This window comes from Mustela putorius, unplaced genomic scaffold, assembly GCF_011764305.1.
Source record: "Mustela putorius furo isolate JIRA1106 unplaced genomic scaffold, ASM1176430v1.1 tig00000596_pilon_pilon_pilon, whole genome shotgun sequence".
NCBI lineage: Eukaryota > Metazoa > Chordata > Mammalia > Carnivora > Mustelidae > Mustela > Mustela putorius.
The window spans coordinates 5,882,229-5,898,479 of NW_025421428.1; the positions used below are offsets into that span (position 1 = coordinate 5,882,229).

The 16,251-nt window shown below is 42.7% G+C and overlaps 1 protein-coding gene across 10 annotated transcripts in view; it reads right to left on the reverse strand.

Annotated features, from left to right (window-relative positions):
- Positions 1-16,251, reverse strand: part of DENND1A (DENN domain containing 1A) — a 494,220-nt gene that overhangs the window by 214,817 nt on the left and 263,152 nt on the right. For all 10 annotated transcript variants that reach the window (XM_045082368.1, XM_004757352.3, XM_004757349.3 and 7 more), the window contains one exon: positions 4,280-4,380. In XM_045082368.1, coding sequence (XP_044938303.1) covers positions 4,280-4,380 — 101 coding nt within the window. The remainder of the gene's footprint in view (positions 1-4,279; positions 4,381-16,251) is intronic.

Below are 16,251 nucleotides of genomic sequence, written 5' to 3' on the forward strand. Positions count from 1 at the left end.
TCAAAGTAGGTAAATCAAACCCACTTTACAGAAAAAGACACTGCAAGTCGAAGAGATCAAATAGATTTTTAACGGTTACACAGCTAATAAGACAGGGTACTGAGATCTGAATCCAGGTCCTCTGAATCCAAAGCTGAGGTACTTTCTCTACCACCCTCTCCAAAAATGTGAAGGGATTTGAAAATTTTAATTTGGGAAATATTTGGGGGCAGATCATTTGTACTACACTGATTTATTCAGATAATTAAAATCTGTGATTATACCTCTAATTAAAGTTAACTCAGATAATTGGTTGCTGTATTTCTGAATGTGCAATTAGAGTCTTCCACATAATTGTGGGGTTTTCGGCATCATACTTTCCATTTATTCACCACATCCCAGAGCTTTGCTCTACTGGCCTCTGTTCTACGTGAGGCTGCATTACAGCTCCTGGGGTCTCTGGGCCCAAGGACCATGACTTGTGATACCACCAGCAGGATCTGGACTCAGCCCCATTTAACATGTCTTTGTCCAGAAGTCAATGAACACCTCATCTTCAAGTGCAATGTAAAAAGCTCTCACAGCCTACACTGTTGTCCTGAAAACCCCTAGCAGCATGTACCTGAAGAAAAACTGGTAGCAGTGGTCCTCATGTGTTAATTACACTTTCGAAGTCTATTATGCATAGAAAGGGCACCTGCTGGCAGTGAAAATGACTAGAATCTGCCCTTCCTGTGCAGTGAGTAAATTGAGAGTTCATTTCTACAGGAGATAATAGTTTTCAGATTCCATTTCGTGTATCCCCTGCATGGGGACGTACTTAACATTTAAATCATCTGCAGAGGAACAAACCTCCTTCAAATTTACATGTTTCAAGCTCCTAGCACTTTACTTAAAATGCTAGTTATCCCTGCTGGCTCTCACCACCAAGGATTAAACTCAACAGTGGTGAAAGTCACCGAGCACAATAGAATAAAGTTATTAGCATTGACTCAAATTTCATGACATTTGTAGTTTCTGACCAAAGCAGTTGGTAGCAGGCTGAAGGTGATCAAATCAAGCCTTGAATGGAAGATCTGTTTTTTTTTTTTTTTTTTCCCTCTCGGGGTCTTTTATTTCCACATTCTTAACATGTTGTAGTTAATAAACAGATACCAACCTCCACTGGCCTGTAATCATCCTTTGGTCAAATGTCAAGAAAGTTCTTTCATGAAAACAAGAGACCAGGAGAAGAACTGCTATCATGTACACAGATACTTCCAAGATGGAGCCTAATCACAGAACCCGCTCAGGCTCTGAAAAATGCAAGTCTGAGCTTCGATTTTTTTGGAGAAGTTGGGGTTGACAAGGGCTAAGGAGACGTTATTGTCAAGTCTTCCCTTCTAAGGTAGACCTGCCAGCATTGTTGCCCTCGGGCAGGCTGGTGACACAGCTCACGAGAGGGCTGGAGTTAGAGAGGAAGTCGGAAAGAGGACCTCAGATCACCTTCCACAGGGAAGAGCAAAACAGCCAATAAATCCTTTGAGCAAACAAGAAAGGACGGCTGGAAAGAACAAATGGCTAGAATAAATACTAATTTCTTTGTAAAGTGAAACTTTTCAAGTATAGAAACCATACGTTTTCATTGCAGAAACAGAATAATATAAAACAAAATAAAAATAAAAATCACACCGAGTTCCTCCCCCTCCTCTCCAAATCCCTGCTAACACTGTGGTGTGTTTCCTCTTAGATCTCTGCCTGTGTGTGTATATGTGTGTGTATGTGTGTGTGTGTGTGGTATGTGTACATATACACATATAGATACATCCACATTTGTATACACACATCTACACACACATTTTTGTGTCTCATAGACACACATAATGTTTGTTTTTATAAAAACAGAAGCATACAGTATATGGTATTTACACTAGAATAAGTTACTAAACCTCTTGGGGCCTTGGTTTCCCGATCTGTGAAATGGAGCTAATAATATGCGCTTCACGGGGTTGCTAGAAGAATTAAGTGAGATCACAGACTGGGGCATTGGAGGTCTTCAACACTGGCAGCTATTGTTACCACCGAAGCTGACAAAGCCTTTCTCTCTGCACAGTTCCGGAAATGGAAGCTGCCAGTTTCAAGCTAGCTGACAATTTAGCAACCAAAGCTTTCGAAATAATAGAAGAATAAAGTTGTACTATTTGGGAGGCAGAGGAACTACAATGACTCTGCCAATTCCTGCACACAGAAGCCCATTTGTGCTTGCATCTGAAGCTCAGCATCAGGACACACAGGTGCGGGGCACCTGAGTGGCTCAGTCAGTTAAGCATCTGCCTTCAGCTCAGGTCACGATCCCAGAGTTCTGGGATCAAGTCCTGCATCAGGCTCCTTGCTCAGCAGGGAGCCAGCTTCTCCCTCTGCCTGCCACTTCCCCTGCTTGGGTGCTCTCTCTTTCTCAAATATATAAATAAAATAAAAATTAAAAAAAAATAAAATAAAAAAGGACACACAAGTGAGTCTCCTCCAGGGAGAATTCTAAAGTTTTCTCTTAAAGCACATGTCTGGGGAGAGGTGTACAGGGGGTGTCTCTCCGCGGGGGCATCAGAGACATGTGCGTAGGGAAGGGACCTGTGTCAGTGTGTATGTGTGAGTCTGGGGGCCACGTGTCTGTGTGAGGGTAGATGCCTATGAGACTATTCTATGTTGGTGGGGGCTGAGGGGTTGTGATGGCAGCAGGCTTCAATGGGCTGAGAGGACTGGGAAGTCTGTCTTAGGAACATATGTCCCCTTTCTACCTTTTCCATCTATTCCTCTCACGATCCTCCTCCACCTTTGTCCTCCTTCCCCCTCCCAATTCCCTCTCTCTTTCTTCCTGAGTGTCAGCGGACTCCTCGGCCCAGCCCCCCAGTCTTTCATTGAATCAACAACGAACACTACTGGAGAGCAAACATGGTCCTCTCCTTTGAGACACGTGGCAGCATGGAAAAAGCCAAGACAGTCAGTTTAGAAGCTCAAAAGGAAGCAGCAAGTCTGAGCAGAGGAAGAGTTCCTTAATTTCATTAAGTGGGAGAAAGGCACGGATAAAAACAGCTACCTTGATAAGAAAGATACATAACTAAGAGAGAAATAAGTTGATCCACTTTGTGCTATGCGCTGGAGAGGGCCACTGATTTTCTCCTGATGGCCCTGAGCTACATCTTGGTTGTACACATGGCTTCTTGGGATGAGAGTGAGCCCAACACAGCCATATGAGGAGTCCTACAGAATACCTTTAAGCTCCCAGCACAACCTGGCTACTTGAGTAAGCCTTTTCAGTGACAGGACTGCAAAATGGGCTGGGAGAACCTAGCAAAGACTATGACTGACCTGATAATAAACGTCCTTAAATCGTCAGTTTTTAAGTGACAGCGCTGTGACCCCTCTGTGGGTCCCTTTCTCCTGAATTTCTTAATTTCTGGCAGGCAGTACCTTTTCCTACATACATACAGTGCTCCCTTATCAACATCTGCTGACTTGAGCTGTCTGGAGACAATGTCTTTAATCACATTATGCTGGAGAAAGAAATTATTCAGAAGGAAAACAGATCCAAATCCGTTACACAGTCTTTCTTGGTAATCTATCGAGGACAGAGGGTGACAACGTATCTGCAGATCCCCTACCATGGGCAGCTTTTCTACACTGTGTCCCTTCATCTGCTGAATCATTTCTGTTCATATAGCACATACGGCCCGACTCCACTTTGCAGATGAGGAAACAGAGTCTTAAGGCAGGTGACTTGCCGAAAGCAGCAGAGCTGACTCTAAAACCTGCCAGCCTGCCTTTTGCTAAAATACATGTCCCTGGACAGTGACACTCTCAGCAAAAAAAAACCAAAAACAAAACAAAAAACGCAGAGGGTTCTGAAGTCTGGCCTGTGCGCCCAAACCATAGCTGGAAACAAGTCCTACAGAACGTTTCAGGGTATGGCTGAAACCTGAAGACCTGGGGGAACACAACTGTGCTTCTCACCCGGCTCCGATCCATCTTGGGGGAGAAAAGGAAACAAAACAAAACAAAAACACACCACTGCTTGGTGCTTTGGTCTCTCCGAAGTGAGCCATGGAAAAAGATCCACTGCCTTGCACTCGGAAGAATGCCACAGCATAGCTGAAAGCCATTTGGAAACCAAAGAGCCATGCGATCGATTGCCTGGTCTAAAATTCATGTCAGTCCAGTTAGGAGTTTCCGGTTAGTCAGCAACTGCATTATAAGAGACGGCCCTAACATCCTTCTCGGGTGCTGGGGAAGGAAAAGCAGGGGACAGGGGGAGTGGCAGCCTTACCAGCAGTAGTCCAACAGGTGCGGAGGCAGGACGGGGATGTACACGTGTTGCCAGAACATGGGGTACAGCATGGCAGCGGCCCCGTGGATGCAGGCGGTCAGCTGTAACACAAGCAAGTGAGAGCTTCAGAGCTACGGAATCCACGGGAGGCAATGCACTCACTGGAGGTGAGCAATAAAATTCAGTACCTACTTCTCCACATTTTAAAAATTATAAGCTACCTCAACCACTCAAATTCAAATTTAGCAAGAGCTTGCTTTTCCTTTCTTGTTTTTTTTAAGGATTTTATTTATTTATTTGACAGAGAGAAAGATCACAAGGAGGCAGAGAGACAGGCAGAGAGAGAGGAGGAAGCAGGCTCCCTGTGGAGCAGAGAGCCCAATGCGGGGCTCGATCCCAGAACCCTGAGATCATGACCCGAGCTGAGGTCAGAGGGTTAACCCAGTGAGCCAGCCAGGTGTCCCCTGAGCTTGCTTTTCCTAAGAAAGCTTCCTCCCCACCCTGATTACAAAGCTAATGCAGGATGACAGTAGCGATTTTAGAAAATGGAAAAAGGGGCAGAAGAAAATAAAAGCCTTTTGCCACCTGAAGATAACTGGATGTTCTGGGGAATTACAAACAAAGCACTTTTATTCCCTTTTCTAATAAAATTAGGATTACTGTAAATACAGTGCTCGTTTGCCTTCTTTTAAAGTCCATGTTTATTTGCTGGCATTTTCCCACATCCTTAAATATTCCTAGAAAATATATCTCTTAAGGACACTCAGTGAATTTCCCACAGTGTATTAACCACTCTCCCAACATCACGTTATATAATCAGATCATGTCAATAATTTTCAGACATGGTTCCTAGATGGAAGATTCAGAGACAACAACTGTAGTTTAAATATAATAAATGTATTAATATAATAAGGGATGGAGGCTCTTTACACTCCTGCAGCCATGCCCTAGAATGTCTTCTCCACAGCTCACCAGGGCTAAGAACTGCAGTCAAGTTAGTAGCTTTGGAAGTGTATCTGTTTGGATTTTATTTTTATCCCTCCGATCATGTCTAAAGCTTAACAGCTTGTCATGTTTCTTGGTTCTATTTCATAGGTAAATGCTCTGTTCATATTCGTAGTCCACTGATGAGTATTAGTATTTTTTAAAAGTGATTTATAAGTGAACACTGGATATTTACAAAGGATAGTAATGCTCCGTAACAGTTCTGAAAATAACTTATCCTTCTATAATCTCCTTTGAATTTGGGGGCTGGGGAAGAGAAGGTTTAAATAATTTCACAGACAAATCTCATCCTTCACGATGGTTTCTACTGCTGTTATACTACAAACATCCCCCAAATTCTTCCTCAGCATTTAACTCTTTAATCCATCTGGAATTAATTTAGGTTTAAGGACAGAGGTGAGAATTTATTTTTTCCACATAGTTAATCAATTGCCCCAGCACTGTTTACTGACTAATCCTTCCTCTCCCTCTTCTTTTGACATGGCCCTATTTCATATTCCTTCTTTTTCTTAAGAGCTAGACACATCATATCAGGATTTGATGTAATTAAAAACTTAGGGACAGAGATGTAATGGAATAAAATTGCTACAAAATTCAATATAGTGAAAGAAGGAAAAAAAAAACCAACACCTTTGGAGATAGGGCTATGAAGTGACAAAAGCCAACAACACATGTTTCTTTCTGCCTTTTTTCTTTAATGTTTCTTTGGTTTCTGGCAAGCCTGTTCCCATGAGGACTTTGCTTCTCTTGGAAGCTGTTAACTGGCCTTTGCTGACAGAAGGACATTTACGTGGCGAAAGAGTGACGTGCCAAGGCCCAGTTAAAAGAATCCCAGAGGTTAGTGTAACATGAACAGCTTTAAATTGGATATTCTGCTGATGTTTCCCAGTTGTGAGAGCTGTGTATGAAATCCACGGCTGCTACTTTCTTCCCCCTCCTGCTCCCTCCAGACCCTGTTCTTTAAATCAGGTCCATGTCATGAACAGAGGCCGACCAGCAAGCTCTCAAGAGTTGTTCCCAGAGACTCTGCCAAGGCTGGTAGGTTTAATCCATCCCTTCTCAACCCATTTCAGTAGGATTCCATGTAAAGAAGGCTGTCGTATTTTACATGACTCATCTCTTCAGGGTTAGAAGAGATGAAAAATCTTTGCTGGTGCTGAATGAGGGGAAAATGAACCAACTTCACTCCAGCGGCACCCTGCAGCGAGGCTGGAGGATGACCCTGGCTTTGGGCCCCACTTCTTCCTGTCCATCTTTTAACTGGCTGCCAAAGGACTCAGACTGAAGTGCAGGTCCCGTCATGTCCATCCGCAGAAGTCTCTGCGGGCAGGAGTGTCTTCACCAGCTTCCGTCTAACTATGTAGAGCAACATCTCTGGCCACAGTCTCCACTACCTTCTCTAAGCTCATCCTTTGAATAAATCATTTCAGACTTGGGAGTAGCTAGGGACTCCTTACCCAGGTCTATGCCCCTGGCAAACTCCTCCTCCTCTGGGTCTCTGTGAAAGCACTACTTTCCTCGCATAGCTCTTTTGGGCATAAGCCCCCATTACTAATGGGACTATACCTGGTCTGCAAGTTTGTCCTCTCTCTGTAAAGTGATACCCTGCCTCTCTTCCTCTCCATGTTCTCAGTGGCACAGCACCTATTAAGTGCGAATCAATGCAACGTTTCTTCCATAAATAAAAAATAATTCCTACTTACAATATATTCACATATAAAGATAGTGGCCTGGCTTTTAACTATTGGACTAACATTTTCCTGAGTCTCACAGAGTGTGGTATATAACTCAAATTCCAAAACAGTAATGGCAAGCTTAGACACACAAATATGTCACTTTTGGGAAATCATATTAATGGATTCCCTCCCTCTTTCTCTTTCTTTCCTTCAATAATACGTCTATTCTGTAACTCTACAACACATCAAATAAATAAGTAAAAGCATTTTAAAATCTCTAAGGTGCTGTACAAATATAAGATGTCCTCATCACATGAATTCATTTGTAATTCTCTTTGGGAAAGTCATTCAATAGAATGTTCCTGGTTGAGACAGAACTTGATTACTTCCCTCTTTTTAGCTTGAATTGGTTTGAGTCAAATCCTATTTCAAGCAATAAAGCGACAGAGATCCTATCTCCAGACAATGTTCTTTTCATGTCTCCTTTCCCTCAAAAAGACCTAAAAGCTAAACACCAAGATTTTAAAATTACCTATCCCTTATAAAAATCAAACATTTTTAAAGGTGCTCAATCATCATCCTCATTGGGGGTTTCCTAAAAGCCAAATCTCTGTAATTGGAGTAAAATGCATTGATCCATTTGGTTAAGAAAACAAACAAATAAACAAACAAACAAACAGAATTGTTTGGCTCTTTTCCAAAATGCAAAGCGGCAAAACGATGTACATCGGTATTTAAGAATAGTGGTGAGTCAACCACAAGAAAAGTGTTATGATTTATCTGTGCTTAATCAGAAATAATGCTATATCCCATAAATTATCATTAGCCACTTATTTTAAAAACAATTCTAAGGCCAACTCCATTTGTAAAATAAGGCTTTTAGAGGCCTATGCTCATTCCTTACAGAATACAAAATTTTAAAGTAATGAAAGTATACAATTTGGATTATAGTCAACAAAGGGGTATTGTGAGTATCTAATTGAAGTGCAAGTTGAAGAAAATGATCCTATCAAAATCTCACTCAGTGGGAGAATAGAAAGATAGTATGTGTAAAATTTGCCCAAAGTCATTAGTCACAATGAATATTCATCAGAAGCCAATTATCAATCCCATTTAATGACACCCCAAAAGATTTTGCCCTGAAGCAGCTGAATAGTCTAAGACTCCAGACAAAACTAGACAAATTACACAGCCAACAGCCAGTCTAGCCAGGACACAGACTGTAAAGTAAACCACTGGTGGGTTTCTAGACGCACTTTTAGCAAATTCTGTCCTCAATTAAAGGTGCACAAGGTCAGTTCTATCTTGGAGCTTTCTGCATGGCTCCATTAGTTTTCTTTGAGGCAAAGGGAGAGAAAGAAAGAAGGCAACAGGGATAGGACAGGGAGAGGGACCAATGACAGAGCTGGAAAAATCATGAAGACACTGTGTGTGTGCGTGTGTGTGTGTATTTTTTCTTAGTTCAAGGTAGTTCTCAGATATAATGCCCAGATAGCCACAATCATAGATTCTAGTTCCTTGGCTGATTCCTGACGGCAGCTCTACAGTTTAACATGAAAGAAAAGTAAGACTCTCCCCTTAAAACAAAACAAAAAACAGGGGCGCCTGGGTGGCTCAGTGGGTTAAAGCCTCTGCCTTCAGCTCAGGTCATGATCCCAGGGTTCTGGGATTGAGCCCCGCATTGGGCTCTCTGCTCAGCAGGGAACCTGCTTCCTCCTCTCTCTCTGCCTGCTTCTCTGCTTCCTTGTGATCTCTGCCAAATAAATAAATAAAAATCTTTAAAAACAAAACAAAAACAAAACCCCAAGAAATCCCCACAGTATATGCTCCAGGCACCGTGTGAGGGGTTTAGGATTCTGAAAAGCATTGCTTAAGAAGTGTGCACGTTTACAAACGTATACACTCATCACCATACTTCACGGATGCGAAATCAGTCTCAAAGGTGAAATAACTTTGCCCAAAGCCACATAGCTCATCGGTGACAGAACTGGGACTCACATCCAGGTCGGTCAGACTATAATGGCCACTGCATTTCCACAATGCGTAAATTAACTAAAAACATTTTTGACTGCCTACCCTGTGCCTATACCCCATGCGGAGGAGCTTGAACTAGGTGACATACTGTTCCTACCAGCACAGCCAAATTATGCAGAAATACGTCTGCCTTGTTGTTAGATGACCAAATACCTGGGGTAAAATACCAATTAACAGAAAATAATCATTTCTAAAACAAACACAGATCTGATCATTTCCTGGGGGTTAGTTACCCTTAACTGGGGTGCTGGATGGTCTTTAATCCACTGGAAATTCTAGACAAGGGCATAATGATTTTTGGTCAAGTGGGAAAGCTTACTCCCCAATCTGGCCCACCGATTTCAAAGTCTGGCTTTCTGTCATTTTCCCTTTCATATACTTCCATGGAGTTGCCATTAAGTTTCTTCTTGATCTGAACAAGCCGCTTCCTCTCCTGAGTCTCATTTTCACTTACAGGGAAAGGGAGGAGTAGGACCCCGTCATCTCTGTGTTCTCTTCCAGCTTTATCAATTTCTGATCTAGAGGAATTCCCATCCTTTGAGGTGAAGAATGTGCCTCCTGTACCCCAGCTTACCTTCTTCAGCTACGCTGAATGTAAGTAAAACAGGGCCTGTCTCAAAGCTCATCTTACTTTTTCAGGTCTGCAGTTACAGGGGCTAACCGGAATGCCTGGGCTACCTTGGCTACCCCCGTCAGCCGCTGCAGGCCTAACCCGTGGAGGTTAGACTGTGGAGGGCACAGCCTTCCCCAGTGCTTGGCCCCCAACATTCCGGATATCTCAGAGGTAGATGATCTGAGGAGACCAGGGGGCATGAAACTAAAGATGTGAGCTCCTCAAGGACACAGACCACGTTTGATTTCCTCTCCCTATCTCACTATGCTTGACACAGAGCAGGCGCTGGGCAATCGGTGGGGAATGTAAGAATGCCTCCAGCTTAACACCATGAGGAATGGGAGACAAGATTACCAGACAGTTAACAAATTGTAATTGCTTAAGAGATCACAATTAGAAGCTGTACATTTCTAAAAGGTATTGAGATTCCAAGTACTAAAGGAAAAATCAGATGGTCACAGTCATTCTTCACATCCTAGAACTCAGGATGCTGAAAGATCAAACTGACGCCTGCTTCATCACAGGCTTAGTTCCAGGCAGAATTTCGCTTTCCCCTCTGAGGCCAAACACCAGGAAATTGATAAAAAAAAAGAGTACAGAAAGAATACCCGATTACTAGCTTTAAAGACAGGTCATTCTTATGTCCACACATTTCAACCATGAATCATCCTACGTAGAACAGTTGCAGAAAATGTTGTGTGTCTTGTAGAAGTTCTTAGCTCTCTCAGTTTGTGAACTAAATTCTTTTATTTGATTATAACCCATGTTTATAATCATCAAGGAATAAATGGCTCATGATTCAAACAGTGTTGCTGATTTTGTTTCTCATTTTTATTTACTCTCAAATAGCAAACCCACTATGAGATCAACAAAAAGGCTTTTTTTTTTTTTTTTTTTTTTGCAGGGGCTACAAAAGTTAATCTACTTAACCCTTCCAAGGGTATGAGAAAAACCTTTTCATTATAAATGGTTCAGCTCTGATCAAATTCGGTTTACTATATTTAGTGAGGGAAGAGTTGGCTTTTAAGAAACTATCAAAGATGCTTTAACAGAAAGACAATTTATAAAGCCTTAGAAATCAAAGACCTTCAGCTGGTCTAGACAGATGCCAGACATGTGCGTGGAAAGAAGGAAAAGAGCAAAGAATGTCCTGCTTTTCTTAGAAGCCAAAATGTAATGCTTCTTTAGTTTTGTTTTTCAGGGTTTTATTTTTGTTTTGTTTTGTTTTGTTTTGTTTTGCAGGGGGTGGGGGCAATCTTTCTTCCAGTAGTTTCACTTAGTTGGATGGAACACATCCTACCTCTTGCTTCTCCACTATCCGCTGGGGCGTGTCTACGACCATACCTCCCTGAACACAACTGATCTCGTTTGATCTTGGAAGATAAGCAGGGTTGGCCCTGGTTAGTACTTGGATGGAAGACTATCCACTGGGGAAAGGGAAGAGAAAGACAAAAAAAATCCTAGTGCACCAACATGGAGTCGAGCAGAGTGCCTTCCTCTAAGGGCAAGATCATCCAGTCAACAGGAAGCTTTCTCAGGAGATCACCTGCTTAATCACTTCTCTCTTTTAAAAAGTGACCTACTAGGTAAAGTAATTAGAGTAAGTTATTAGCCAGGGCAACAAGCTTTTGTGCCAAGATCTGACATTGCAAAGTATCAAAGCAACTAAAACTGCCAGAGAAAAGCTCTCGCTTCCAAAGCAGAGGCAGAAAGGATGGAAGGGCACACTGTAATGTAAATAAGCCCACAGGACCGAGACTGAGGAGAGTGAAGCCTTTTCTTTAAGATGAAAGAGAAAAAGGCAAAGTTACATTGAGATTGATAATTCATTTTAATACAGGGACAGCAAGGTGCTGTCACTCCTCCATTCTGTGCCTGTGACAGACACTATTAACTGTGGAGTCAGGACATGGCCTGAAGATTCTTCCGAACATGCAACCATTGTCAATGGATCCAAGTTGGCACTCAAAAAGAAATTTTTTAAAAAGATTTTATTTATTTGACAGAGAGGGAGAAAGATCACAAGTAGGCAGAGAGGCAGGCAGAGAGAGGGAGGGAAGCAGGTTCCCTGCTGAGCAGAGATCCCAATGCAGGGCTTGATCCCAGGACCCTGGGATCATGACCAGAGCTGAACACAGAGGCTTAACCCACTGAGCCACCCAGGTGTCCCCTCAAAAAGAAATCTACCAGCCACCTCAAGTTCTGTGTAAGTGGATATTAATAGTTCTTTGGAAATATTTCTAAGATCATAATTTATGTTTAGCTAACTTACACTGCTGCTTTAATAAAGAACCGTATTTTTTAAAAGGAAAGACAGCATAGGAGCGCCTGTGTGGCGCAGTCGGGTTAAATGCTTGACTCTTGGCGTTGGCTCAGGTCAGGATGTCATGAGATCGAGCCCCAAGTCCAGCTCTGCGCTCAGCACGGAGTCTGCTTAAGACTCTCTCCCTCTCTTCTGCCTCAACCCCTACCCCCTCCCCTGCACACACACTCTCTCTTAAAAAAATCTTAAAAATAGTAGCATAACTGAACATGGAATCATGAGTACCTATCTATCAGGTATCCAACCGTACCTGAAGAAACTGGAAACGTCAGGTGGTAGGACTCACTAGATTTGAAGGCATGGGGGCAGAAATCTTCCCTGTAGCATTTTTTCAGGCAAATCCAACCTTAGAAAATACCAGTAAATGCAGAAATATTGAAGCTGTAACAAAGCCACCACCTTGACCACTTTGCTTCCTCTGCATTTACTACTGCAAGCACTGTTCCAAATGCTTCTGTGTGTTTACTCAATCTTCATAACAGCCCTATAAGGTAGGTAACACTACTGTCTCTACTCTACAGATGAGGAAACCAAGGTGACTATATATTTAAGGACCTCATGCAAGGTCACAGAGCTAGTGGCAGAGTTAGGAGATGAATCCAGGGAGTTTAGCCCTGGAAACTGTGTTCTTAGCTCACAGGAAACGGCCTCTGTGCTGGGATCCGTATTAATCGGACTATTACCGAGAATCCACTCTGTGTACAAGCCATGCCCTCAAGCAATTTAAAATAGAAAGCTCAAAATGCAATCAACTTCAACACAAAGGCATTATGAAAGAGGGGGTATAATAGAGGTTCAACTGTGTTAGCACATAAAGAAGGAGTCATTAATTCTGCCTGGGGCAAGAATCAGGCCTGCTTCCTAGAGCGAGCGAGAGAGACATCAGAGCAGAGTCTGGAGGGATGAAGACAGGAAGCTGCTAGACCTCCTCTCCAGGAGCGTGGTCAGGTAGTAACGCTGGGTCCAGTACACACAGCAACTTCTTAGGCCACTCAACCGCTATGAGGTCATAACTGTGGAGACTTGAACAAGACATGACAATTTGGTCAATGACTGAGTGACCAACGAGAAGTGAGTGGGTGTGGAAAACCTCCTAGGAGTTGTCATGACTATCCTTTGTTGCCTGGATTCATTCACCACCGACTATCCCCAGTTATACTAATCGGAACTTCCCAACACTTCCAGGATCTCGATAGCCCTTTTGCTTCCGAAAGTCAAATCAGGGTTGACTGACCTTCAGAGTCAACTAACCTCTGCTGACCAAGCAGTGTGTGCCTAGCACTGGGCGATGCGCTTTCACGTCGACAACCACTTAATACTTATCCCCATTTTTAAACAACAGGACAGAAAGATTCAACAAAAATCAAGTACGTTGCCCAAAGCCAGATGGTTAGGGAGGACTGAGCATAAAGGTAGGAAGTGAACAAAAGCATCCTGACTTGAAGCCTGGTACTCTCCTGCTGTCCTTCCTCTTGGGAAAAGATCACCAGCGTGACTGGCTGAATCGTCTAGCTGGCAGACCACAGAGCTATCAGGATAGCAAAAGAGAAAAAAATGTGAGTTTTCCTAAGATCTGTACCAACCTAACAGCACAGCCCAATCTCACATCACGCTATGGTTCACCAAAGTGACCACACTTTCAGCCTACAGAAACCGCAGGAAATCACAAGTCCTTATTCTTGCTGACTTAGCACCTAGTAGGTGCTCAAATTTCTTTAATAAAATCCACATGACATCTGCCAGCATGGGTGCTGTTAAGGGCTTTTTAAGCATATGAAGATATCGGTGACTTGACTATTACCCATTAGTGCTTTTTGGTAGACATTTGATTCCTGAGAGTCATATAAAAATAAGCTATCACCAGGCCTATAACCTAAAGAATACACTATTTCACAAACTGACCACACCACTAAAATAATACGTAAGATTCTTGACCACATTCTCAGTGCAATGACTGAAAAGAACCGTCACCTTGTTCTCTTTATACCCATGCATCCTGAATTACAATGGTGCACCGCATCAGCAACCAAAATTATTGACAGCTTACCCAGATTATACTTAGCTCTGCCTGATCCCCGACTAGCCAGTGCCAAAATCAAAACTCTCCTAAAGAAAAACATGGAGTCAAAGCATTTTTTAGTGCTAGCCTGCGGTCCTGTCTTCCAAACAAACTTAATCAGGCTCCATTATGTAGTCTCAAAATGAAAATTAGTCTAATGATGCAAAATAACAGTAATCAAAGAAGAAATAATTGTTTTTGTCTTACAGAACAGTTTATTCACTGTTTCTGAATCTGGGTGTAGATTAATCATTTAAGGAACCTTAAAAAAATAGACGTTTTGTGGTTTTCATGCTAGGCCTTTTGAACCAGAAAAGTCTGGAGGTGACACCCCCAAACCTGGATTTTTAACAAGTTCTCTGGATCATCCTAACACAGATAGCCCATGGACCAGCATCTGGGGATCACCAGCAGTCTGAATCCCGTGTCTAGTCCAAAACAGGTACTTATTAATGCTCACTGAAGCAAAGGGAGCAGAAGCAGGAGAGGAAGAACAAGAACTAGTTAGGGATACCTTGGCTGGTTGAAATCACAATTTTCAAAATATTTCCAGTTAAACTGTTGATGCTGTCTATATTACAGAGCCTCTATAACATCTCAAGGCTCTTCATTCTAGATGCAGATCAACACAAACAGGAGAAAACGAACTCACACATAATCAAATGAAGAACATCGTTCAAAAAGCAGTTAATTGTATTTATACTCCAAAACCAGAGAAAAACCTTCCAGTCTTTTCTCCTATTTCCTGCCAATGGAAGCTCCTTTCATCCCTAAGTTTTTAATACTCTCTGAGCCACAATAAAATTTTAGGTGATGAAGATCAGAGAGGCTACCCTATTTGAAAGTTGGAAAGTTTGGCTGCAGAGTCTGTCTTTCACGCCCCTTCATTACATTTTGTTAAGGATTTCCCTCTTCACCAAGAGGATTAGTTTTCTTCTCACTTCTTTGAATACTCCTCTTGGGTTGTTAGTGTGAACTAGGTTAATCTCTCTTTTTTAACATATAAAAGATGAACAAACAAAATGTTCGATTTATTTTATTTTTTTTTTAAATAGAACACTAAATTTAGTCTTAGAATTCTCTGTTTGGTAAGTTTCCAGTTACAAGGTCTTGGCTTCCCTTGAGCACAGTTTGAAACAAAATAATGCAGTTTGTTCCTACGGCTGGAACATGCAGAGTGGAGTGTGCAGGCAAAGAGGCCCTGGCTCCGGTCCAGGATTTCCAACCTTCTTAAACTGCCGGCTCTCATCTCTGCTTTGAGGGCGGCAGATAAGCAAAACGGGATTAGTTATTTCTAGTCCAGAAGAGCTGGGAAAGCTTGACACCCGTCATTTGGGTGCACTTCCTGTGACACAGGCTGGCATAGGCATGAACAGGTGGAGTTCATCAGGAAAGAAGTGAAAATGAAACCAAATCTGAAAACCCGCATAGTACACTACCGGGCCCTTCTTAGGTGACAAGACCAGGTGGTGGGAGATAATGCAGGCTCTTAGTGGGAGTGGGTGGGACCGGGGTGGGGCGAGGTTGGCAGGGCACCCATCCCCATCCCTCACACCCACACTAGGTATCACCCACGTTGTCTGGGGCTAATACTTAGGAAGAAAGTGTCAGGGAGAAGGTATTCATTGGGTTTTTTGTTTTTTGTTTTTTCCCCTTCCCTAAATGAGGTACTATCACAGTTCTTTTCACAGTTATGGGTACTACATCAATAATTAGGTGTGGGAGCTCAATTAATTCGGTAGTGGTCTTGTCACTAAACTCTGCCTCCTTCCTCAGAACATGTTTTTAAAAAGCATCCACTAACTAAAACAAATATCCACTCTCTTGGCAAGTAAATATGCCTTTGTCATCATTTGCGGGATATTCTCAGTTTACAGAACTTCTTGCACTACTCCTAAATTATAAAAGGAGCGATTAGGGCCAAGATGCCCAGGGGCTGGAAGGAACTGCAGTACATGAGCCCAGAAGCCACAAAGAGTTAGGAAAGCTATGCCCCAGGGACCCACTAAGGTTGTGCTCATGGCAAGGGAATGGCAGGGGTGAGGCTCCTGGAGAGGCAGATCTAACCACCTGCAGTCAGAGTGGGCTGAATCTGAGCAGTGCTCATGGAAACAGGGCTTTGCCTAATAGGGTGAGTGTGTCAGTGAGAAATTCCGATCTAAGCCTTCTGTTCCCCTGGTGCCAAGTGGTGCCGGGCACAGAATAAGTGCTCACGAAACCCAAAATAAAAAGCTTTGAATGTGCATTCAAAGGCAATGGGTT